Source organism: Trichoderma harzianum, assembly GCF_003025095.1.
Source record: "Trichoderma harzianum CBS 226.95 unplaced genomic scaffold M431scaffold_1, whole genome shotgun sequence".
Lineage (NCBI taxonomy): Eukaryota > Fungi > Ascomycota > Sordariomycetes > Hypocreales > Hypocreaceae > Trichoderma > Trichoderma harzianum.
In genome coordinates this window covers 246852-270733 of record NW_020209249.1, presented here as the reverse complement: position 1 = coordinate 270733, position 23882 = coordinate 246852, and the positions used below count along the sequence as shown (strand labels likewise).

The 23882-nt window shown below is 45.8% G+C and overlaps 11 protein-coding genes across 11 annotated transcripts; 6 read left to right on the top strand and 5 right to left on the bottom strand.

Moving 5' to 3' along the window:
- Positions 1–1650: 1650 nt before the first annotated feature.
- Positions 1651–3046, bottom strand: M431DRAFT_72955 (hypothetical protein; the record flags this gene model as incomplete). Its single annotated transcript, XM_024922088.1, has 4 exons — positions 1651–2341; positions 2401–2516; positions 2579–2838; positions 2968–3046. The coding sequence occupies 4 exons, from the start codon at positions 3044–3046 to the stop codon at positions 1651–1653; spliced, it is 1146 nt and encodes a 381-aa protein (XP_024779656.1).
- A 1411-nt stretch (positions 3047–4457) lies between these two features.
- On the top strand, positions 4458–5372 carry M431DRAFT_514519 (hypothetical protein; the record flags this gene model as incomplete). The annotated part of the gene is made up of 4 exons (XM_024920247.1): positions 4458–4598; positions 4671–4684; positions 4755–5303; positions 5330–5372. The coding sequence occupies 4 exons, from the start codon at positions 4458–4460 to the stop codon at positions 5370–5372; spliced, it is 747 nt and encodes a 248-aa protein (XP_024779655.1).
- A 1579-nt stretch (positions 5373–6951) lies between these two features.
- On the top strand, positions 6952–7746 carry M431DRAFT_130317 (hypothetical protein). Its single transcript, XM_024912444.1, has 2 exons — positions 6952–7304; positions 7354–7746. The coding sequence occupies exons 1-2, from the start codon at positions 7131–7133 to the stop codon at positions 7699–7701; spliced, it is 522 nt and encodes a 173-aa protein (XP_024779654.1). The 5' UTR covers positions 6952–7130; the 3' UTR covers positions 7702–7746.
- Positions 7747–7796: 50 nt separating this feature from the next.
- Positions 7797–9479, bottom strand: M431DRAFT_536504 (hypothetical protein; the record flags this gene model as incomplete). Its single annotated transcript, XM_024920998.1, has 5 exons — positions 7797–7858; positions 7908–8592; positions 8780–8850; positions 8926–9288; positions 9416–9479. 5 exons carry the CDS (start codon positions 9477–9479, stop codon positions 7797–7799), a joined length of 1245 nt encoding a protein of 414 aa, XP_024779653.1.
- A 531-nt stretch (positions 9480–10010) lies between these two features.
- On the bottom strand, positions 10011–10989 carry M431DRAFT_72461 (hypothetical protein; the record flags this gene model as incomplete). The annotated part of the gene is made up of 4 exons (XM_024922027.1): positions 10011–10277; positions 10338–10593; positions 10645–10780; positions 10848–10989. 4 exons carry the CDS (start codon positions 10987–10989, stop codon positions 10011–10013), a joined length of 801 nt encoding a protein of 266 aa, XP_024779652.1.
- Positions 10990–12323: 1334 nt separating this feature from the next.
- Positions 12324–13675, top strand: M431DRAFT_488756 (hypothetical protein; the record flags this gene model as incomplete). The annotated part of the gene is made up of 2 exons (XM_024916599.1): positions 12324–12338; positions 12665–13675. The coding sequence occupies 2 exons, from the start codon at positions 12324–12326 to the stop codon at positions 13673–13675; spliced, it is 1026 nt and encodes a 341-aa protein (XP_024779651.1).
- A 328-nt stretch (positions 13676–14003) lies between these two features.
- On the bottom strand, positions 14004–15044 carry M431DRAFT_71160 (hypothetical protein; the record flags this gene model as incomplete). The annotated part of the gene is made up of 3 exons (XM_024921865.1): positions 14004–14198; positions 14270–14552; positions 14665–15044. Coding segments are annotated over 3 exons (858 nt in total), but the record flags the coding sequence as incomplete, so codon positions are not given.
- A 591-nt stretch (positions 15045–15635) lies between these two features.
- On the top strand, positions 15636–16724 carry M431DRAFT_70746 (hypothetical protein; the record flags this gene model as incomplete). Its single annotated transcript, XM_024921820.1, has 1 exon — positions 15636–16724. One exon carries the CDS (start codon positions 15636–15638, stop codon positions 16722–16724), a length of 1089 nt encoding a protein of 362 aa, XP_024779649.1.
- Positions 16725–17172: 448 nt separating this feature from the next.
- Positions 17173–18586, bottom strand: M431DRAFT_488753 (hypothetical protein; the record flags this gene model as incomplete). Its single annotated transcript, XM_024916598.1, is given in 3 exon segments — positions 17173–18015; positions 18035–18263; positions 18342–18586. 3 exon segments carry the CDS (start codon positions 18584–18586, stop codon positions 17173–17175), a joined length of 1317 nt encoding a protein of 438 aa, XP_024779648.1.
- A 1057-nt stretch (positions 18587–19643) lies between these two features.
- M431DRAFT_72230 (hypothetical protein) lies at positions 19644–21392 on the top strand (the record flags this gene model as incomplete). The annotated part of the gene is made up of 3 exons (XM_024921998.1): positions 19644–20154; positions 20217–20461; positions 20715–21392. 3 exons carry the CDS (start codon positions 19644–19646, stop codon positions 21390–21392), a joined length of 1434 nt encoding a protein of 477 aa, XP_024779647.1.
- Positions 21393–22163: 771 nt separating this feature from the next.
- On the top strand, positions 22164–23358 carry M431DRAFT_536484 (hypothetical protein; the record flags this gene model as incomplete). The annotated part of the gene is made up of 3 exons (XM_024920997.1): positions 22164–22230; positions 22286–22774; positions 22830–23358. 3 exons carry the CDS (start codon positions 22164–22166, stop codon positions 23303–23305), a joined length of 1032 nt encoding a protein of 343 aa, XP_024779646.1. The 3' UTR covers positions 23306–23358.
- Between the last annotated feature and the right edge of the window lie 524 nt (positions 23359–23882).

Here is a 23882-nt window from a genome sequence, read left to right as displayed (position 1 = left end):
GTAAGGCATACTAGTTTGTTGGCAGAGAAGGATGCAACCAAACGGTATAGCCTCAACTCTCATCGGCATGATTAGGGTCTGTCGAGCTAGGCAAACTAGAGGGTAACTGTAAAATACGGTGAGTCATTTAGATACAACTGTAACATCAATTGTCCAGTTACATACCCTGGCTCTATACAATATTAGATGCTCGCACAAGCCAGCGCTATGACAAGGACATCAGCCTCGGACCCGCTGGCAGACAATCAATTGGAAGAGAAGAGGCGGTGTTGAGCCTCGTCAGCCGGCTCCACAACAAAACAGCAGAAAAAAATTGCCTGATACAGTAGGTGGGTACCAAATGCACCAGAAAATGCTCCGTAGATACGAAAGCTTACATTGTAGGACACTTCGGAGGCTATCTCCCTCAGATTGAGCCTCTCCCCAATGAAGTGCAACACACAAAAGTGCCACTGTTCATGCTTGCTTTTGCACACTCACATCGTATCTGATGTTTAAGAGGTATAACATGCGAAATTAAGTTACATCTAAGAACTCGGCACCCTGTTCTTCCGACCTATGGCTAGTACTGTACTCGGTTCAAATAGTACGAATCTTCCCTTGTATTCAGATATTGGTTAACCAGAATAAGTATATCAAGCATGAATGCTATTTGTGCTAGTTAATAGGTAATGAAAGGTTGGAAAATAAAAGAAAAAAACGCACAAGCACATCTCGCTTTACTACGTCGAAGAAAGTTTCCCAAACCATCTCTTGGCTTTGCAGCCCCATCACAATGTGAGATCTTCTAAACTATTTATTAAGCCAAATCGCAAACCAAAGGCTGCCACCCATTCCAAGTTCATAGAGCACCATACCCGGCATCCCCGTCGAAAACAAGCCCAGCGCCCCTATAGCACGATTGAGTATGCTGATCCCCATTATACCTCGATTATTCTGATAGGCGGCGTAGAGAAACGTTGAGCCTAGACTTGTGCATAGGATGCTACGGTAATGTTAGACTTCTTGAGGTTGCTGAATAATTTTCTCTGCACTTACCCCAATGTAACAATTACTTGCTTTGGTGTATTGTTCATCATAGGATGTTTAAGCGCTCTCCCGGTGAATAGCATCATGTACAGCCCATTACCGAGTAAGATAACGCCGTGGCCAAAAAACATGACATTTGCGAGGTTCAACTCCATGATGTTGATGTAACTTCAATTATGAATTGGGAATTGATAGTAGTGTTCACCAGACAGTAGGGTTGCGGGAGAAGAGATTTATAGCTCTTCTTCCATAGTATGTAATTTCGATGCCCCAGTCTGCGATCTCTTGCGGCAGAGTCATCGTTACCGCGAACGTAAAAACACATACTGGATCTAGTAATTTTGAATGCTCTCAAAGAGTGGAACTTGGCAGGTATATGACTGGGTTTACCTCTAGTGTCAGCCATGCCTAGACTTGGCTTACCCAAGTCCACCATTACAGAAAGTCCAATGGTTCAAATATGCTAATATGGATACCAATCAAGTTCTATATTATAAAATACTCGCATACTTTGTAGTAACGAGACTGCTCCAATATTTTGTCTACTCTATCGGCAGGATGCTGGCAAGACTTATGCCTTGGCCGTCAAATCTCACAGGCACACCATGCCAATTACGCATCTCATCGCACACGCAAACAGTCTGCCCAAAGACTTTTAGCCCAACGTTCGCACGTTAGTTCTTGCCACACTGTTGCTCTCAACGAGCTGTTCAGCTGGGCTCCACGTGTAATATGAAGAGCTTTGCATATCGCCCGTGAGCCTTCCACGAATTTCCACTTATCCTCCCTTTCCGCAGCAGCTGCATAGCCAACGAGTAAGATCCACAGACGCCATATCAGCCTGTCGTATTGTGAATCCTCGGATACTTCATCACACTTGTCCAAGGCATTTCTTAATCGAGTAATTAGCTCAGAAAAGACTGGTGAGCCGCTTGGAAGTTTCCGTAACAACAGGTAGAGATACAAATGGGCAGCCACTTTGAGTGCGGCGGCTTCATTCGATAATCTCTTAATCTTCTGAGAATTTGGTGTCTCATTAAGCATAAGCAGATCGTATTCAATGTTATAGATCTGCATGCTTGTTTTCTGAAGATCAGAAGGGCAAGGAGTAGCATTGGTGGAAGAGGAGGACACATCATGAAATGACCATAATATACAAGCCATTTCTGAACTTATGCCAGCAATACTTCCCAATACCGGAGATCTAGCGGTGGTTCGATCAAGTTCTCTAAGGCTGTTCTCTGGTGGTACATCATAGAGACGAGAAAACCGCGGTTGGAGGTTCCAAATATTTGAGTAGCAAAAGTCACACCTATATGCAGTGAGTGGCTGAATGGACAATGAACTGACAACGAACATCGTCCAACTTACCAAGTCGCTATTTGCGCATGTATTCCTTTTATGTTTTGTATCCCTCCTCGTTTTTTCACTATTCGCTCTAGTCCCTCCATGTGTACTTTGGACATTTCAAAGTTGCCACATATTCCCTTGATAACAAAAAAAACAGAGATTTCAGCAAAACTCAAGAATTCTCGGGAGGGTAACGCACCTCTCTGGAAGCAACTAATGCCACTGCCGAGATTGTTGAATCGCGAATCACTTTTTCCTGGAGCTCTGTATTGATGAATTTAAAACTGGCGCCGCCGTGGTACAGGCTCAAGCTGGAATCGGACACGCCAAGTTTCACATCGTAATCTGCGGATACGATATACAGAATCGAATGAAACCACGCCAAGTCAGGTGTAGAGCGGAGGAAACAATCTCGTGGAAAGTTGAGGATGGGAGAATTCATGGAGAAAACTTGATGATCTGTGTTTCATTACAGATTGAAGTATCAGCACATATGAGGGGTATATGGGGCGAAGGCAAGGGTATCTTGGGATTTAGAATCAACAGTGCGTATGGAAGACTTGGAAATAAAGGTAACATGCAGCTTACAGTAGAGGATTAATGAGTCGCTCATAGGGTTCAGATTTGGCGCAAATGAGTCGAACGGATCAAGTCGCCCACCGATCATTGCAGGCAAATCATATTGAATATTGTCCTGAGATGGAGAATAAGCACAAATCTGGTTATATCGGTACAAGGGATCGCTGTCAAACATTTGCATCGGCGGCATGCTGTTTTTGCCACTTTTTGCTTCTCCGCTTTGTCTGTTTAACGGGCTTCTGAGTCGGATTTAATCGGTATCTTCCCGTGTAATGTTTCATATCTTTAGGTGTGTGGCTGCTCTCAGTCCGTCCATTATATACCGACAATGGATAACGTTGCTTGTATATATGATGTTTTAATGCGTGAGAGCGGACAATTGTCTCGTTGTCGCGCCACTCAGGCCCCGGCTGGCCTTCAATGGGCGCAGTGAATTGGATTGGCTTCATCTGCTTTTCATGGTTGTCTTCCATTTTGTTTGAGGTTTCTTATAAATAATGTTCGCTGTTCATTACTGGTCGGATTGATGGGAATAATTGCACAAGCAAGGGGGGTGGGTGGGAGCAGATGGTTCTTACGTTCATACGCTGGCTCGCCTTTATTGACGGAGAATCTTTCCGCCGCTGGGGTCATCCGAACCAGGAAAGGCACAAGCCTCAGAAATTAGTACGGATGAGATAACAGTCAGAGCATAGCTACCTAATAGGCTCAAGGTGCAAGCTATGGGGTGTTCAACAACACCTGTTGGGCTGATATTGACCAAGGCAAAGGGCATGATGGTCTTGGATGCATGTGAGATGTAATTCATTCACAGTCCTGGTATCCCAAGGGAAGGGAGTAGAGCAGCTCCTCATCTACTCCGTTACCTTGTACGGGTATTAACTAAGTTTGTAAATTGTTTAGTTCACCAAGATAACCCTCCGAAACTATACTACTACTGAGTAAGAGATGCCGAGGGTAAAGTTGTAGCTGATACATTGGGCGCATCAATTATCTTTCGTCGTAGAGAGTCAGGCTCATCATGACCATCATCTTTGGTGGTGTAGGGTGGGTATGCAGGAGTCTGCGCCCGCGTATTTGCAGCTGACAGAGGATCAAATTGACGCTCCATGGGATGCAACATTTTTGCAGGAGTAGGATTAATTGACGTTCGTATCGGGGCATTTAAATATTCTAATGACGATCAAAGATCATTGTATTTGGAATTTCCTGCAAGATCACACAGTCTAACGCTTCCTAGTTCTTACCTATACACCGTATGTTGCATTCGTGTACTTGGACACTCTTGTGTTCCTGTAACGGCTTTATAGCGCGCGATAGCATCAACACTATTGGGTCAAGTGCGTCACATTGCTTAGGTTACCAATTTGTTTACCCCACTCGCGTAGATCGTCTATTCAGCTGTGAAAATCGACATTTGCGTGCGATGATCAATCAAATTAAAGCTTTTGTATCAATGGAATTATTGTCACAGCTAAGTCCTATATACTGTTGATCCAATGAGGTTGCTCCACGCCAGCAAATGGCACATGGCCGACTTCATCTCGGACGATGCCACCCCACGATATGCGATCCTTTCACATACCTGGGGACTCAACGAGGTTACGTATCACGACTGGAAGAACCTGTCGATCTCCGATGTCAAACTCAAAGCTGGATGCGCCAAGATCTTGGCGTGTCGCGAGCAAGCCGTTCGAGATGGGCTGGAATAGGTTTGGGTCGATACGTGTGTTTCCCTAGGCACATAGTCTTGCCACAGAAAAACGAACATATACAAATTCTCATTCTTCTTACAGATGTTGCATCGACAAGTCAAGTAGTGCCGAGCTTACCGAGGCGATAAACTCCATGTTTCGCTGGTACTCAATGGCTGCCGTGTGCTATGTTGTGCTTTCGGATGTAGAAGCAACGTCTGATCATGCCGTGTTAGAAGAGCGCATGGCAAAAAGCCGATGGTTCACTCGCGGATGGACTCTGCAGGAGCTCCTCGCGCCACCGCCAGAGAAGCTCATCTTCTACTCCAAAGAGTGGACACGGCTCGGCTCTAAAAAAGATTTCGTCGACATTGTTTCATCCATCACCAGGATAAACAAACAATATTTACAGGGTCAAGACTTGAGACATGCGAGCGTCGCGCAGAAAATGTCATGGGCAGCACTGCGCCAGACCTCGCGACTAGAAGACGTTGCGTATTGCCTCTTGGGATTGTTTGACATCAACATGCCCATGATCTACGGCGAAGGCGACAGGGCATTTATCAGACTCCAAGAAGCCATCATGACCTCAACCCCAGACGATCACAGTCTGTTTGCGTGGGGGCCAATCCTCGACGAGGCCGATATCGCGTCCAAGGTTACAAACTACTCGGAAGTTCATCAAAAGGAGCCTTCGCAGCCAGACACGGCCACTTGTGAGCTGGAATTATTCGGCTTGCTCGCCGCGTCCCCGAAAGACTTTGAGCACTCGGGCGATATTATTGTGTCACGAGAGGCGGCTCGATTCTACAAGAGCCCGGACAATCCAAACGTGCCCACGAAGATTGGCCGCGACGCATTTCGCCTCGATCTGCCAATGTGGCAGCAAACGATGCATGCATTGTATCACTGGAAGGGGCCGGATATAGCCCAAACTCGAGTCCTCGACTACGCTGCTTTACTATGCCACTTTGAGGATGACCCTTCATCGTCAAGCTCAGTAATTCTCCCCCTCTTATCGAATGGAGGCTGGACGGTGAGTCGTCCTCGCACATTGTGTTACCGACGCAGGCAGGGCATCATATTTTCATCAGTCTCGAAGAAGAAGACCGTCTCTATTGTTCCTGAAATGAAAATTATTTTCCGCAGTGGTGATGTCATCTTCCGTCGAATGGTATGCAGCAGTCCAATCCAGAATATAGGTTACAATATGGCAGGCGGCAGTTGGTACGATTTAGATGGCGCCATCGGCTTCTTGTCTTCGTCTAGCCCCCAACACAGAGATGGAAGAATGCTTACGCTGAATTACAAGCTATCAGATAAGGATGACAGAGGAATGTCTGTTGTCTTCCATCGCTTGCCGACTGATGTCCAGATGTTCATAGAAATCATACCAGTCAGTTTCTCTGGCAAAGAAATCGAGAGTGGCGATATGACATGGTATTCGTCTACGACATTGAATCAAGCGACTCCCACGTTTACTCGTTCCATGGCTCTTCCTTCCGATGAGTGGCATGTGCAGAGAAGTCCAATGCCCGATGTGTACCTGCGCTCGGAGAGAGTTTCCATAGATGGAAGTGATATCTTTGTCGATGTCCTGGATCTTTTAGTTGGGTTTAACCTAGACTAGTCTTGAAATTATCGTAATGCCAATTGAGCGGAATTTACGGAGTCCTGGGTTCTTTTTGCCCAGCCTGCAACAATTCTATGCCCATTTCCCGAATCCCGATCTCTTGTCACATCCCGCGGTAACTTCTCGCTAAACAAATGTTTTACGATTATAGTTATCACTTATGTATAAGGTAAACTCTGTATTCATTATGATTGTGGCCTGATGTTGTTTCACATTTGCTCATCTCCACCGGGCGCCAAGCTCGCTCACCAAATGTCCGCATCCCCGGAACTGGTAATTCGCCGCGTTATTACTCCGTACAATCCGCTGGTTACGAGAACAACACCAAGCAACAAGGCCAATATCATCTATCATTTACCCCCTTACAGTGAAACAATAACCGCCGGTTTGATCCAGTTTTCAATTAACAATGACAGCCCCCCTCAAAACCCGTGTTTGTTCATATCCACCCGTTTACTCGCTTACAGCTACAGGGAATACCCCAGAAGCTTCAAGGAGGCGGCTCCGTAACAGCACCTGAAACGCCAGACATAGCCTGCCTCGGTGCTAGTATAGCGAGTCTCTCGTGTGTCCCTAGTTTTCGGTTTCATTTCAACCGCGGGACCGAATATATAAATCCTCACTTATTGCACAGTTGACGATAATGCTTTTCGACAGTCTGAGACATTCCATTCCAATACAACATCATTTACTTTTAATATTCACATAGCAATAACGTCTGGTACGGCATTGCTACTTTCTTTTCTTATACTTGCACACCAAAATTACTTTTCGCTTTCATTCCTTGAACCTGCACAACGATTATTCTACTCACCACAATTCTTTGTCATTCAACCACATTCACAATGCATTTCTCAAACATCTTCGTCACCATCTCTTTGGTTTCTTCGGCTCTCGCCCTGCCTATGAGCATCACGCCCCTCGAGAGGAGAGCACTGCAATTCCGCGAATACGCCGATTTTCAGGTTTCTGACGGCAAGGCCGGAAATGCTTTGGCTGAAGTTCAAGCAAAGTTCCCGGTAAGTTTCTATTTCTGCCATTCAGTATTATTTGGCTAATTGGCTCTAGATTGATACAAGCAATCTGAAGGGCGTCTCTGCTAGCGATCTGGCCATTATCCAAGCCGCCCGAGAGACTGCAGAGGCAGCCGAGACTGATGCATTCAACGGCCAAATCAAGGCGGCAAGTGGTGCCGATGCGACTGCATTGCAAAATGGCAAGATTAAGAACAAGGTTCTGAAGTTGTTCTTGGAGGTGACTGCGCTCCAGATCCAGCAGGCTCAGGGCAAAGACGAGCAGGATAAGATTGATGAGGAGCAGACCAAGCTCAACAACAACATCAGCTTGGATAAGAAGGCGGCCGGTCAAGCAAGTAAGGGAGTTGTTTTCACGGATGATGTTCAGCCCGACAACTAGGTTAGGAAACTTGGCTTAGTTTAGCGCAAAGCATTGTTTTGTCCCAATCCATCTCGTTTATATCGGTGAAGTTTAAGTTAATCTTTATAGTGCAACTATAAAAGCTGCCTATGATACTCATATAATAATTCTGCCTTTTCTAAACTCTTCAGAGTACCTGACAACATTAAATCCATAGTCATCTGCAATATGGCAAACGACCTTACCTAGCCATTGCGCCTCCAGGGACTCGGAGCTAATGCTGCGTTGCGCAACTTGAAGAGGGAACATAACGTGGAGGGCACCGCCTTTCCCGGGATGGCTCAGAAATTGGGAGTAAACTAATTTGCAAATCTCTCCAACAACCTCTTTTGCTGACCCATTTCCGGGAGCTAAGAAAATTGATGGCTGGGGCCAACAAGAGTTAACCTCATCAAATGGAGATGTCAGACCGACGTAGTCTGGAAGCTGCTTCCAGAGCTGTTGCAGAAGAATTAAGAGAGCATCATACATGCAAAGTTCCGTAACTCGAATAGGTTCGGAGAAGAAGATTGCTGTGGGGAAGGGGTACGAGTCCAGATACGCGACCCCCAACTGCTGTAAAATGTCCCATCCGACATTGAAATAAGTATTCGAGTGATCCTCTTCCCATTTTATCCTCCAACTAATAAGTCTTGCCACGAGTGCCTTGATTTGGAAGCCAAGGATGATGTAGGATACTGAGAGTTCTTCTGTTGCACCCGTACTGGCTTTTAACGCTTTCATATCTTCCACTACACCAGGCAAGTGGCAGAATATGTCAACAAGGCAATCCATTGTTGTCTTGGAAGTTGGGTCATTTGCCCACGGCACCACTTTCCAAGCATCTTCTTCAAGAAAACAGCGTTGGTTCCGAACGAGATATGCAAGAATCTATGCTTTATCAGTTTAAAATGTAGATGGTGGCAATATGGTATCGACTGACAATAGAAGAGCGCGTAGTAAGGAATAAGTCTTTATCATTGCCATTTTGATGATTCTGAGCCCCTCGAAACTTGATCTGCGACGGAACAATTCCCAGTCAGATTTGCAGAGCCAAAGTCTCCATTTAATGCCTTACAAGGTGTCCGATTCCCAGAAAATGGCTTAGCCATCCGTTCATATCACTGAAGGAGATCATCTCATATAGTGCTAGCAATATAGTAGTCACTAAAGTATCAGAATGCCGGACTCGCTCGGAGTCGATCAATTCTTTCCGAAGCTCACGGAGGACGTGGGTATATAACTTGGCGCCCCGTTCGACTGCAGATAATTGGCAGTGTGTCTTTCCAAAATACATAGCAGCACAAGCTCGAATGGCAAGGTCCGGGATGCGGCTGTGATTGGTCGCCCGAATCGAGGCAGTTAGCCAGGGAGACACACTGGATTTGCTCGTCGAAATCTCGACTTGAGAGGCTGTGAAGAGACTTCTTATAAGGTAGTTCAGAAACAAGCCGTCCTCATCGACTTTGGGATTACTGGGGACTGTGGGTGTCGAAATCTTTGTCATGACATTATTGGGTTTCTTGTCATCCTCCCGAATCTCGGCAAAGGAGAGACCGTCTATGAAGACGGGGAAAGCATTGAGACCTTCACATGGTAGGTTTAGACGAACGCAGCGGCGACAAGTAGGCTGAGTTTCATCTAGATATGTTAGCATAAATTGCCATGCAGGCCGAGATCAGGCTTCGCAAGTTCTCGAGATTATACTCCTTACCACATTTCACCCGAGCCCGACGACAAGTCTTGCAGCCGCGACTTCTACCGCCGACGCCAACCATGCTTCATATTGCAGTGACTCCGTGGCCCAAAGCTGTCTATCTTTCGAAGAATTGTATACTGTATGAACATAAATGCTTCCAGAACTGAAGAAAAAAAAAGAGGAAAATTGAGAATTTGACATGATTGCGAGCCGCAGCAGCAGTGATGCGGCCTCTTACTAAACCCACGTCGCGGAATGAGCCAAATTGGGTTAAGGGCTGCTGCGATGAGCATGGCATTGGATGCCTCTTACATGTATTCAGTGTCTCGCTAACTTGGCCTGGATAATCATACGAGATGCTAACCAGATTTGTACCTTTGAATCAATTACCAGTATACATAAAATGGTACATTGCTTTCTTACTGCTAGGTATTTCTTTTGGGAAGATATTAAATCTATTATACATCATCAACAGGCACCTTTCTATACCAATAATAAATATTCACATGTATAGTAGACTAGGAGGGTGGCTAAGCAGCCGCCAGTGCGATCCACGTGGCTGGCTGCTAAGCTACAGTCGTGAAATGCACCGCTTTGAGTTCATCGTGAATTAGGGGGATTCAATTCCTTCGTATTCAGATGCAGTATCTTTAGCCTTGCTGAGAGAGTTGATGATTCCACAGATTGTGTAAAGAAGAACAACAGCAAATTCTGGGACGAGGCCTAGCGCTAAGTATATGCGCCAGTCACCAGTGACAGGGTTAAACTTTGCAGTATGTCCGGTGGAAGAGCTAGTATCGAGATTGATTGCATTTAGCCCCGAGCAAATCACTCGTATGAGTAACATGGGCATCGCCAGAGTTACTGATACAATCAGCTATTAGCTCAAGTTAGTTGACATTTCTTAAAATAATCCGATGGTGTAATTTATACGCACTCTCTTCGCAGAACGTTGAACATGATAAATGTTTGCCACATATATAAAGCATGCGAAGGCCATGAGTACCCAAGTAAGTGCAAACACGCCAGATGCGGCCTGGAGTTCCCGCGCGCCGTCATCCAGACTGTTTTGCGATGTTTTTGTTCGACTGATACCGCCAGAAATGCTGAGGATGAGGCCGAAGATGATGAGCAAATGAAGCGGTTTCAATGCCGCTGCAATGTGACGTGTGAACGATCGAGACTTGTTCAATCTAGTCATGTTTAGATTTGTCCCAGGCTTTATGGGATAGGCCAATGCATACCCGACATTCAAGAAACTCAATGAAGCGTTGAGTAGAGGCGAGAGTGCGACCGTGTTCAAAATGGCAGCCGTCGTTGTTAGATTCTGGTCTTTGCCATTTTCAATCTCCATTGTCATGATGGATCCCGCTATCTTGACTGCAAGAGTGTTTCTAATTAAGTAAAAGTTTCCACAATAAGAACATGCAATAGACGGAAAACGTACTGATGGTAAATATGGTGAGATAGATCCATCCAGCGTCCCTTCTGAAGCCATGTCGAATGTTATTGTAAATGCAAAAGAGGCCGATGGGGATGTAGACAATCACTTCCACCAGTGCAAGTTTTCCGTGGCTATCGAGGGTCATATCTTGACAGGCAGACAAGATTCAAGCCGGCTAGGATATACGTTGAGTAGAGAATGTTAGAGCTGGATGTTGGGTTTGGATGTTGATGTTGGATGTTGGTGTTGGATGTTGAAAGTGGAAAGCTCAATGATTATAAGTACTCATCAGAAGACACATTGAAAATACATGCAGAGATACGTGAGGGAAAACAACTGGGAGGCAGGCAACGTTAGAGGCCAAGGTGAGCCCATATCGCATAATCCTCCCGATGTGGCTAGGCTTGGGTCGAAGCTTGTCCTGATGAATACATGTAAGCTGCTACGATTCAGGGGGATATTGAGGCTGAATCGCTGAATCCTCCTCTTGAGGCTAGTCTACCCTGAGGATATTCGTTTAGAATAGATAGTATGAGTGAGTTGGTCTTGGGGATTGTGCTTAACTCCAATTTCGGATACGTTGGTTGCCTAGTATACTGCCAACGATCGACAGGCCATCCGTGGTCGCATCCAATTCTACTTTGGAGTTTTCTTGTCTGTTACTATGCCACTCCCTGGCTGGGGGATTCTGCAATCGGCTGAATTAGTTAAACCTCCGGCACTTAGAACCCTACAAATGCTATGATCTACTTTGCAGCCGTGAATTGCCGCTATACGGTGGTTTCCAGTCTCACAGAGGGCAGTTTGATCGAGTTCCAAAGTATTTAATAAGTAAATCTCGCGCAATATTTCCTGCAATTGTTCTCTCTACAAATATCTCTTTTCTCCCTCACTAGCCGTACTAACGATTCCCAGTGTGTGAGAGTGAATACAAGATGACAATGAAACCAGCTGCGACTATTCACCATGCTGAAACCCTATATCTGCTGAGAGATATAGCCAGTTACACCTTCCCTGGAGAAGCTTGTGCCTCTGACTGCAAATAGAAACGCGGCCACTACCCTAAACTCCGACTGACCCAAGATGCAACAAGGATGCGAGACTTATAGCTCCATATGTCAACTATAATGTCGGAGTTTCTTCGATGCAATGTTACATGCTAAGCCATGTCTATAACAAGGCACTTGACTACGTTAATTTTCTTATGGTAGATACTCTTCTGCTACAAACTCAGTCATAGGCTATGGTACCGCAAAATCAGGCAGAAGTGCTTACACTTCCTCTAGCTCACATAAGTTTAAGTTAAAATCTCTTTGCTTATTATTGACATTAATTATTTCCAACCCCTTTAATTAATGTAGATCATCCTATTCAATTAATAAATTCTGTCAAAATACCTGAGATTGACGTAGTCTGTAGGATTTGTGGAGCAACTATACTTCGCCACTCCTGGCATAGCCCCTGAAGTTCCTAAAACAGATGATTCTGCGAGCAGTGACGTCTGCAGTAGCTTAACGTACAATTGCCGTCGAAATAGTTTACTCCAGAGGGAATGCCGAGATACGTTATTTTCAGGGTCCTAATTAGGGAGCTAATACTCAATCCAAGGTATATAAAGACGTAAATAAACTGCACATCAATCATGTTTAACCTCAAACAATTCATCACATTGCTCATTCACTATATCACAATCACTTGATTTATATATCTCGTCCTACCCAGTGACCATGAACTTGCTCAAAGCATTTTTACTCAGTGCATATTTGCACTCAGTCGCTAATACGGCGTCTATACCCTCTGATCACAAACCAAATGCTCAGCAACTCGCAAACCCAAACTATGGCCCAGTGCCTGGGCAAGACCCGCTGTACAGCTCGTATAGGGGCAAGGCTCCTCCTTTCCCGGCAGATATCACCGATCCCATCAAGCCCACCGCCGATGGCCCTCCGGGAATCGACGACCTCGTTTGGCAGAATTTACTCTCTGCTGAGTGGGTCATCTTTTCGTTCTACCAGAAGGCGGTAGAGATGTTCAATGCTACGGCCTTTGTTGAGGCTGGCTACCCCAACACGACATACGATCGTATTCAAGAGATCCGTGATAATGAAGCTGGTCATCTGCGGATATTCCAGAACGAAATTTCCGCCACTTCTGTCAAGCCTGGGGCTTGCAAATACTCATTTCCGTTTGACGGCCCAGCATCCTTTCTGGCGCTTGCAACAGTGATTGAGATTTCGAGCATGACTTTCCTGACAGGGCTTGTTCAAATGGCTAAGCTGCCTACCGCTCATGGTGCCATGGTGGCGATTGCTGCTACAGAGACGCGGCACGAGACGTGGACTCTTCTCGACATCTGGAAGACAAATCCATTTGCGGGCCCTTCTGACACCGTCTTTCCTTATGCTAACGAGATTCTCGACTTGACCAATGCATTTATTGTTCCTGGGAGTTGTCCGCCTGAAAACCCCATTTACCCATTACCAAGACAGAATCTGCCTCCCTTTTCTCCAGCACGCTCGACCAAATCAATGGAGCCGGGTAGCAGCATCGTCCTGAACTTTACCGACCCAACCAATCAACCTAATTTCCGCCGGGGTATACAGTATTACGCAACTTTTTTCCACGGTCCCTCTAACATTAGTGTACCGCTTGATACAGCTGGTTGGCCCCATACGGATATTGAAGTTAGGATTCCATCTCATTTTGAAGCGCGAGGTATTATTATCGCTGTAGTGACAGATAAGATTGGTGCCCCGACTTTAACGACTGTCAAGGCTGGGCCAGTTGTGCTTCTTGAACAACCTGCTGGACTTGGCTTGATGACATTGTAAAACATCAAGGAGATGTCCGAGCCAACCTGCAAACTAGCGTTGGGACTGCCTAGTGCAGGTGCTTTGCAATACAGACGCTGTGTCTCCGCTGGTAACCTCCGGATAAAATTAGTGTGGCATTGGCCTTGGCCACCGCCAGCCAATTTCCTGTCAGAAAATAGATGGAGATATCCTTCAAGGCCTTTATATTAAGAGATTGATAATTTAGTGCTGTGTAATACTAGCAGATTAGGCAAAATACCTGAATGCGATCAACTGGGCTCCTATAGCACAATCTAAGCTTTCTTTTCTGTTCCACCCCAAAAGCCAAAGATGCGCAGTCCTCAAGTCAATTATTGGATGCGATATTTGCATTCGCAGGTGCCAAAAACCGATTCGACAGACCTACTTGGCTAGTAAATTTGTTTAACACCATCTCGAGAAACCCATTCAAGCCCAAAGTCTGCGGGCCACCATTGAGCTCTACCATCTTGATAGCCCCCTGCATGTGTCGCCTAGACGTCTCCAAGTCGCCCAGCGAGATCTAGAATTGAAACCCTATAGTTAGCTCTGAAAAATGCACGACCTTAGAAGCACCTCAAGCCGGATTCTCACTTCATCTAATGCCAATACCATCGTCTCGGCTATAACTGAGTCGCTAAATGTCCCTTGTCCCGTGTTGAAAGAGATGGCCTCGTTCAAAGTCTGCAAACAGACTAGCTTGTACCGAGTAGCTTGTTCGGTATACATCTGATTCTGGTGTGGGTGATATGGCTGGTGGAAAATGGAAAGGTACCGAGACGCAATAAGCAAGATACCACTTAGAAACCCTATGTCACTGAGACTGAGTCGTACCCATTCTTCGATCATGCTATCCACAAATGGCGATCCAGGAAATCTAAACCTGGCACAGTGTTCTAGGAGATATGGGGAGACCGTTGTCACATCTGCCAAGCATTGTCAATCTGTTGGTTTGCCGCCTATGGGTGAATGATCTGGCCCAACTCCACTCACATTGATCCAGCAAAAACTGATCCATATTCGTCAAGGGCCTTACGAAGCTCACAAAAGGATCTCCCCTCCCTGAACCTAGACCACCTGGACCGCTGTTCGATATCAGGACAGCTGGGGTGTCTAACTCTAGCCCCACATCCGGTCTTGATGGAGTTTTCTTTACGCTTCGTTCGTCTTCTCGGGGGTGTCGTGGTTGTTCTTGCTGGAACTCAGTAGCTTTGAGTAATTGGTATGCTTTGACTCTAGCAATCCTCACCCTGGCATGGGCTGTTCGGGCAGCGTAAGAGTGAACTACAGTCCGCTGTTCTGAAGAGAGCCCTTCCGTCTCAGGATTGGCTACAATTATAAATGGTGTTGTGGCAATCGGCTTCATGTTTGGGGACGACGTTATCGGATCTCAACAATTGCTCCCAATCTGGAAACAATGAGTCTTGGCATTGGTGAAGGAATCTCGGTGGGCAGCCCTGTCACATTTAAGACAGGCCACCGGCGACATTTGTCAGCGTCTAATAACCGCAGGGGCTGTTTCACAGCACAACTCGCTATAGAGAGCTAAGTTCAAATTAGTTTTGCTGCTTTCAAACCGCAGCCAAAGTACCTGGTCTGACCTGGTCTGACATATCCAAATGAGTTGCCAAATAGTCTATATTATGGGTCAAGTTGAGTTGGACGGAAACTCCTATTAGTAAGTAGCCTATGAGGGTATTTTGCCAAGACTTGCGATTTCCAACTTGGGTAAAGACTTCTTTACCTACATTACTAAATCCCAATGATGAATTGATGTATTATTGAGCAACAACATAATAGTTAACTTAGAAGATAAATTGCGTATATATACATAATGAGCGCCTCAGCATTGAATCATTGGTTATTTTCACAGATGATTCAACCAACCAAGTTTTTCTTACTCGCTGAAAGAGAGCTATAATACAGAGGCTAGGGCACAATGGCGGACTTGCCTACATCAATGCGGGCGCTCGTTGTTAAAGGCCCCGGTGACGGCGCCATTGAAACCATTGCCGTTCCAAAACCAGGACCTGGAAGCATCGTCGTCCGCGTAATCGACGTGCTTTTATACAAGACTACGCCCGCCTTCTTTGACGGAGCCAACGCCGCTGCTGGCATGACATTGCCTTATCCTGTGGTTTTTGGGGGTGCAGCTGTTGGTCGCGTTGCAGCCACTGGGCCAGATACCACTGCATTCAGTCTAGGCCAGCTGGTGCTCATTGAACCCAACTTGCGAGCTCGTGATGATCCTAACATAGCTGTGGTCTGGGGCGGCTTCGATGGCTTCGATCCGAAAACGAAACAGTTTGTCAAGAACAATTGGCGTGACGGAAGTTGGGCCGAATATGTGCGAGCCCCATTGGAGAATACCTGGGCCTTGAACGATGACAGGCTCATTGGCAAGTTGGGGTTACAAACTCGCGACCTTTTGCATCTGGGTTATCTATCCGTCTTGTACGCAGGTCTCAGGAGGATTGATGTTAAAGCGGGAGAGACAGTTTTGATATGCCCAGCGACTGGTATTTTTAGTAATGGCGCTATTGCCATTGCGAGAGCCTTTGGCCTCAACGTCATTGCTGGTGGTCGCAATACCGAGAGCTTGGATGCACTCAAGGCTCGATTCCCGGGTATCCAAACGGTTCAGCTAAAAGGCGAGCAGGAGGATGCCAGCGCTATCCAAACTCTAGGTCCCATCGATGCCTTTGTTGATATCGGACCGGCGGCCGCTACTGGAACCTCTTATCTTGCCTCTTGCATCCTCTCTGTCCGAAAGGGAGGCCGTGTGTGCCTCCTTGGTGGTCGAGGAGACACCACGCTGCCGGTACCATACCTATTCATGATGTTTAATAACATCACTTTGCGAGGTTCACTCATGTACGAGGACGAAGACGTTAAAGGGCTTATAAAGCTGGCTGAATCGGGTATTTTGAAGCTTAATGCAGAGGGTGGCCTTGGGGTTCTGGGGTCGTATCCTCTTGAAGATTATGATAAGGCGCTGGAAAAAGCAAAAGTCTGTGCAGAAGGGAAAATAGTTGTCATAAATCCCTGAATTCACGTGTTAAACTGCGAAGACATTGGTTCCATACTGACTGAATTAGAGACAGCAGAAAAAGACACCACCGTTAAAGCAAAAGAAGATATTATGTAAATAAATATAGATTACAAATCTATTTAAGATTGTTACAATAACGAAATGTGAAAACCCATCCAGCCATGAAGATAGCTCAGCTCTGTAGTGTCATCTGACAATGATAAACAGGAGTCTCATTAAAACTGAGCAAGCTTCTAACTGTAAATCTGTAGGGATCGTGGTCCTTGCCGAACTCAATTCATTGACATTTGGCATAGAGTTGGCTTTCCTGTTAAAACAGTTTTTCCATTTTCATGGACAAGCCTGCAACAAAGATCAACGCCCCAGCTGTGATAACCGGAATGCAGGTGGTTCTTATTGCGTCTGTGATTGCAAGCAGAGCACGATCTCTCAATTCGCCCTCGAGTTAGCTTAGCACAACACTCTGTGCACCTGCTACAGCATCATGAATTTGTGCAGCACTGTATCCTTGACCGTTAAGAGCCGTGCTCAATCTGGAGAACGCATCCGTCTGGAAAACCTGTCCCGCAATGACCAAAGCGATGGTAGATCCGCCAATCTGGGACAAGTTCTGAATGCTAAGAGCATTTCCGATATCTTGAGGCAATACTTTGAGAGTGGCCACAGTGTATCCAATTTGCCACGTGAGACCAATTCCCAGAGCCATCACAACGCTGACACCGTATATGACACCAGCTGAGACTGAAGGATCGATATAAACATAGAAGAGTGTGCTACCTAGAGTAATCAGAATGCCGGAGACGAGGTAGTGCGGCTTGTAGTATTTGACTTTGGCAAGGAGGCTACCACTTGAGAAACTGACCGCAACGGCGACCAGGACAAGCGGCAAGATTCTGACAGCGGCTTTCAATGGAGAGTCGGATTCCACAAACTGAAAGTAGACAGGAATGTAGTAAATAGCGACGTAGAGACTGGAGATTGCACACGCAGTGCTGGTCCCTAGAAGAATATGAACCTTGTAGCGCAGCAAATGGCCGGGAAACGATCGTGTTGATGGCGTCGTTAGAATGCAAAAGTACTGCTGCAGAATGTACGCCACAGTCAAGACACCACAAATGACCAAGCTTGCAATAGTACGCCCATCTTTCCACGCCCAATTATTGCCACCAGCAATAAAGACGATTGTGAAGATGCTCCAAGCAGCAGCGCTCAGTATAAAGCCGACAAAGTCCAGCCTCAGCAGGCGGTCCTTGATTGAGACGCCCTTGGTGGGATGCACAAATGGGAGCTGCAAGTGCACCGAGAACCAAGTTGATATAGAATCCCCATCTCCAAGTTGCCTTGCTAATGCTAAAGGCACCTCCAATAGCAGGACCAAGCACGGCGCCGAGGCCCCAGACAATTGAAATACCCGAGATATAAGCTCCACGACGCTCCGGCGAGACCAATTCGGATGAGAAGAAGTTGAGAGTTCCAAGATAGATGCCTGTCCCTCCAGCGCCAGCGAGAACACGGCCGACAATGAGAGCACTCATACTTGGTGCAGTACCACACAGCGCAGAACCAACCTCGAAAAGCACGACACCAGCCACATATAGCCATTTTTAGTTGAACGAGTTGAATAAGGCACCGCCCGGAAGAATGACTGCTGTGGAACCAAGAGCAAAGCCTGCGCCGAGCCATGCAAGTTGATCGACAGTTCCGAAAGTCTGGGTTACCGCGCCTTGGATATCGGCGGCAATGGTAGTGTCAAGGCCGTAAACGAAGTCCGAGATGTAGACGCAAAAGCACACAAGAATCCATTTGAACATAGACAATTGGCTGGGTTTAGTGTTTGTTACAGCTTCGATATCTACCATGTCATTATTGTTGCTGGGAGTGGACGACTTTGTGTTTGGCTCTATCTCCGGCTCGTGAATTTCTTTGGTCTCTGCAAATGTTTCAGAGCCAGTACTGGATGCAGTATTGACAGTCATGATGGACTTGAGTATTATTTCGATCGTATTCGATGGTTAGTTCGAAGTTGAGCAGTTTGCAGAAGCAAAAATGACGAGTCTGACTGTAGAAATGTTATATTCAACGACTGAATAAAATGATATGATTAGCGATGATGAGAGGAGGAATATAGAGACCAAAGAACAGTTACAACTTATATACGTGTTTTAAAGGTGATTTCAAATCCTTAAGAGGTAAAATAAAAAAGACGATGACAAATTGCAAAAAATTTACGACAGTCTAAGAGATTTTTTCTCTTTCATTAGGAGCAAAGTCTATAAGTTGTACCAAAATTCCGATGTTCAATCAACAGAGGCAAAGTGTGTACAAGTCCAATCGTGTAAGACGAAATTACCCGGGCTGTAGGCCGAACGTCATCAGTGTGTGGCTTATTCGCTTTTTCCAAAGCGTTAATATGGCAAATGGATCATGTTCCTTTTCACTCAATGTGTCATCCACTTGCCCAAAGAGGCTTTTATCAACTTGCTTTATCATAAGAATCTGCAACTCTAAATCATCTCGCGTTTCCACTTGACGGCGTCACGTAGCTTTTGTAGGTTGCTAAGAAAAGAGACAGGATCCATTTGCCACTTTTGGTAAAGCGCGTAATTCAAGCTTAAAGCAGAGCTGGCTAGCTTTAAGAATCTTAGACGCCCTCCAAGTTATACGAACAGTATCGCTGAATAATCATGTCAGACGAAGAAGTCTCGGCTCATCCGAGTGAAGGCCTTGGTCGGAGTTGGTTGTCTTTCTCGCATCAACATTGCCGTCCCCAAGTGTTTCACTGCGTTCAGTTACATCTCCTCACCCTTTTTCAGAAAGCATTTCATTAGTGTCCGGTCTTGGAATTGGCCAATTGAACATCAAACATCCTTGCCAGCAAGAGTTTCGCTATCAAGGGACCACAGCTCCACGGATCAAATGGCTCCTGTGACCACAAAGAACACATCAGGCCCTACTCCATCTGATGACACGTTCCTGTTTGTCAATATATCGGGACCAACAGATGGTCGTCATAGGGGGCCTTCCACTCAAACAAGAATCCGACAACATGTTATGCGTGACATTACTAAAGCGCAACGCAAGGCGCCACCGAATCGCCGCGCCAAGTCAAAGAAGGGCAACTCAAAGAAGAAGATGAGGCATGCGAAAACGCTTGACGCTAGTGCACCCGAGGGTCAGTCTGAGGAATCGAGAGATCATGAAAGTGCAACTGGCAGCATTGTATCCTATATAAGTGGCTCTACGATTGATGAGAGTACTCTGGGCACCCCTGACAGGTGTCGGACAGAGCTCCAGAAACCCACACCTCTTGTGGACTTTACACTGGATCAACACCCACTCACTATGTTGTATCGGAGATTGGCAGACACGAGTAGATTTCCAGCGTACAGCCTGGCATACGCCGTGACGCAGAATGTCAAGGTCAACCGTAAGCTGCATAATCCATCCTTTTCATCGTTCACCCCCAGCATGTGACTAAATATTCCGCAGATGCGCCGGGGAGAAGTTTCCTGTTTCCGTTTGCGTTCAAAGAAGCCCCTTTGTACCACAGAATTCTCACCGGCCAACAAGTAGCAGAGATTATACGCTCGAGTCCAGAGAAAAGTATCATGATAGCTATAACACGGTTCACGGAGGTATTGAGATGCATAAGAAAAAGATTATCTGATCCAAATCTGGACATGGCCTTATCCGATGACACTATTATGGCTGTCATTGACTCTATCTGCTACAGTGTAGGTATCCTGTTACCTTGTTTGGGTCCTTTTAAGCTAAATCTTTGGTCAGTTTGCATTAGAAGACTTGACTCAGGCACGCTGTCATCTTGAAGGATTGAATATGATGATACATTCAAGAGGCGGATACAGTAGTTTCTTGGAGAAACCTGATATTCAACTAATGATTTTCTGGTATGCTTTGCAAAACTTTTTCGGAAAATAGGCGCTTACTCAAAACAGGATCGATGTCACGGCAGCTATAATTTTTGAGCGAATTCCACGGTTTCCTCTACCAGCGACTCTCCTCCCCACTCCTCCACGAACCGGGACATCTGCAATTTGGGATCTATTGCGCTTAGTCAAAGAAACTGAATGTCAGTCGGATGTTGAACAAAACGAACTCTTCGACGCATTGAGAGAAGTCTCTTCGATTGCAAAAACCATCGAATCAGAACTGTTTACAAGAGGCGACGATGTATGGCACGATGCAGTCTTCTTAGGTTGTCTAGTCCACCCTGTAGCTCATCGCTTGCTTTCCACATTAGAGCAAGATTGCGAAAAGCAACACTTGCCCATCTCTACGTCTATCCGCCTTGGGATCGCTCTTTTCATCATTATACTTAAGCAACAGTCTCGAGCATGTCCTGCGCCATCGTCACCATATGTTGCGAAGGCTGTTGCTGTGTTATATTGGGACATCCCCAATATTCCTTCACACAAGTCTTCAATTCTTTTTACACTGCAATTGTGGCTTCTGCTACTCTGTACAATTGCATATCCTGACACAACTCTTCTTCCTGAGATTCAGATGATGATTGCGAGAATACAGAAGCAGTCAAGGTTGAACTCTTGGGATGAGGTCGTAGCAACAGCCCGTCTTATGCCATGGATTAGCAAATTTGAGTCTCGGAGAGGTTTCCGTAACTATTTAATAGATGATGTCGAGTAAATGTACTAAAAATAGCTTTCCAGACAAGTTGTCAGATCACTAGACTACCTAGGTAGTTAATTATATATTTTAATACAAACAGATACAATGGGCCAATCGATATTTAACTTTCCTGATAAGCAAATAAATAAATACAATCGTAATGAAAATGTGTTGTTGAAGATGTAGTTACCCGGGAGGAAGATTGTAAATGCTTGGAATAACAAATTTGGGAAGACTTTCGAGAGTATCCGCAATAAACAAAGCTATCGTGTTCATCAATGAGTTCATATTACCCAATCGAAGACACACAGTAATGTCAATTGCCTAAGCGCACCGAATGATGGGGATTCTTTCCTCCGTGTCCCCAGTTCGGAATTATGTGCTTTATTAACAACCAATCATAGACTTATACAATGCTTCTATAAAACATAATGATCGCCAATTTTTAGTCATTCAGACAAGAAATACCTGAATGATTGAGTATTGGCGGTGATATGATCAGTAATCGTAAGTCGCAAGGTGGCGAATTAATAATCATTTTGTGGTATGCTGTTTGTATGTTGAAGCAAGATCACTAATCATTATTTCAGTGGCTAGGGGTTGGAAATACAACAGCGTTTATAATACAGATAGCTTTTTGTTTAAAGGCCATTACAGTATATATTTAGCTTGTTGAAGGATTCAATTGCATCAATTCAGCTGCTGTCGACACAAGTTGCTGCTACGTTGGATAGAACTACAGTGGAATACACTTTTGTTTAGGACACGACCGAGATTTCATTTCCTACAATGGCCGACTTGAAGCTGATCTTGGTCATTGGCGGAACGGGTGCCCAGGGCATCCCAGTTGTCAAAGGTCAGTAAAAATTACTTTTAATTTTCATGCCAGACTAACAATGGCATTGCACCAGCGCTCTCTGAAAGTAATCGTTACAGCGTGAGAGTCCTGACTCGAAACCGCAACTCGACTCGAGCCCTACAGCTAGCTGCTTTGCCAAATGTTACACTCTTTGAAGGTAACCAGGACGACCAGGACGATCTCCATGGCGCCTTCAATGGTGCATATGGTGCATGGGTTAATCTGGATGGATTCACACTTGGCGAGAAAAATGAGGGTTTTTACGGCATTAGAGCTTATGAAATTGCAAGACACGAGGGTCTCAAGCATTATATCTGGGCAAACTCAGACTACGCAGTTAAAAAAGCAGGTTGGGATGAAAAATATCATTGGGGGCACAATGATGCGAAAGGCCGTATCGGCGACTTGATTTTGAGTCACGGCCAAGAAACCATGAAGACGACGCTCTTCACTACCGGTCCATACATGGATATGCTCTGGGACGGCATGTACGTGCCAAAGGAGCAGGATGACGGATCATTTGTTTGGGCTACTCCTGCCAGTATGTTGACAGATCCACCCGTCGTTCGAGTTTTTGTCTTCTAATCCTTCACCAGGCGACGGAAAAATTCCCCTCATCGCACTTGAAGATGTTGGTTTCTATAACCTCTGGATCTTTGACAACCCAGACGAATCAGCTGGACTTGATCTTGAAGTCGCCACAGACCAGGTCAGCATGGTGGAAATTGCAGAGACGTTTACCAGAGTCACTGGCAAGAAGGCCGTTCACAAGCGTCTGCCTCTCGAAGAATATTTAGAAATGGCCGAACCTTACCCCAACGCGCCCGCAAACTGGGCTGCAGGTCCAAATGCGGTTCGTGACAAGTCGGTGATGACTTGGAGGGAGAATTTCACGGCCTGGTGGCGATACTGGAGTGAGGGCAAAGGTGCGACTAGAGACATGGCACTTTTGGACAGAATCTACCCTGGGCGGATTAAGAATTTGGAGGAGTGGATGAGAAAAGTGAATTACGATGGGAAACAGAAAGCAGTCCTCAAAGGCATTGAAGACCTAAAAGCCCAAGCTGGGTAGATATCGGGAGCTTATCATTAAGAACTCGAAATGATCCATCTTAGCTTACTGAATATGTAGTTTGAGTGGAATGAGATTCTCACAACTATAATCCATTCTGTGTACTCAACTCTGCCAATTTTGCATCCCTGCACCAGGGCTGCCCCGCGCCCTCCGTGCCATCTGGCCCTGTATCCAATTGTTCTGGGTTCTCTGGTCCATGGTAGACATATTGTTCATGAGAGGCACACCGTCCATGGGGGTCATACTCCTGGGAGTCATGTTGTTCATGTACGCCATGTTCATAGGAGGCATGTCGTTTGCAGTGTACATGTCAGGCAGCATTCCATTTCCAGGAACCATGCCATTCATAGGCAGCAAGTGGTTTATGGGCTCCATGTTGTTCATAGGAGACATGTTCCTCTGAGGCACGTTTCTAGGAGCCATGCCGTTGCTGGGAGACATGACCTTGGGAAGCATATTCCTAGAAATGGTATCGTCCATAATATTCCTGGCAAAGCTGTTAATGTAGCTGGGGGACATGTCGTTTCCGGAGGCCGTAGGATCTTCGTCATCCTCTAAACCACTGTTGCCTTCC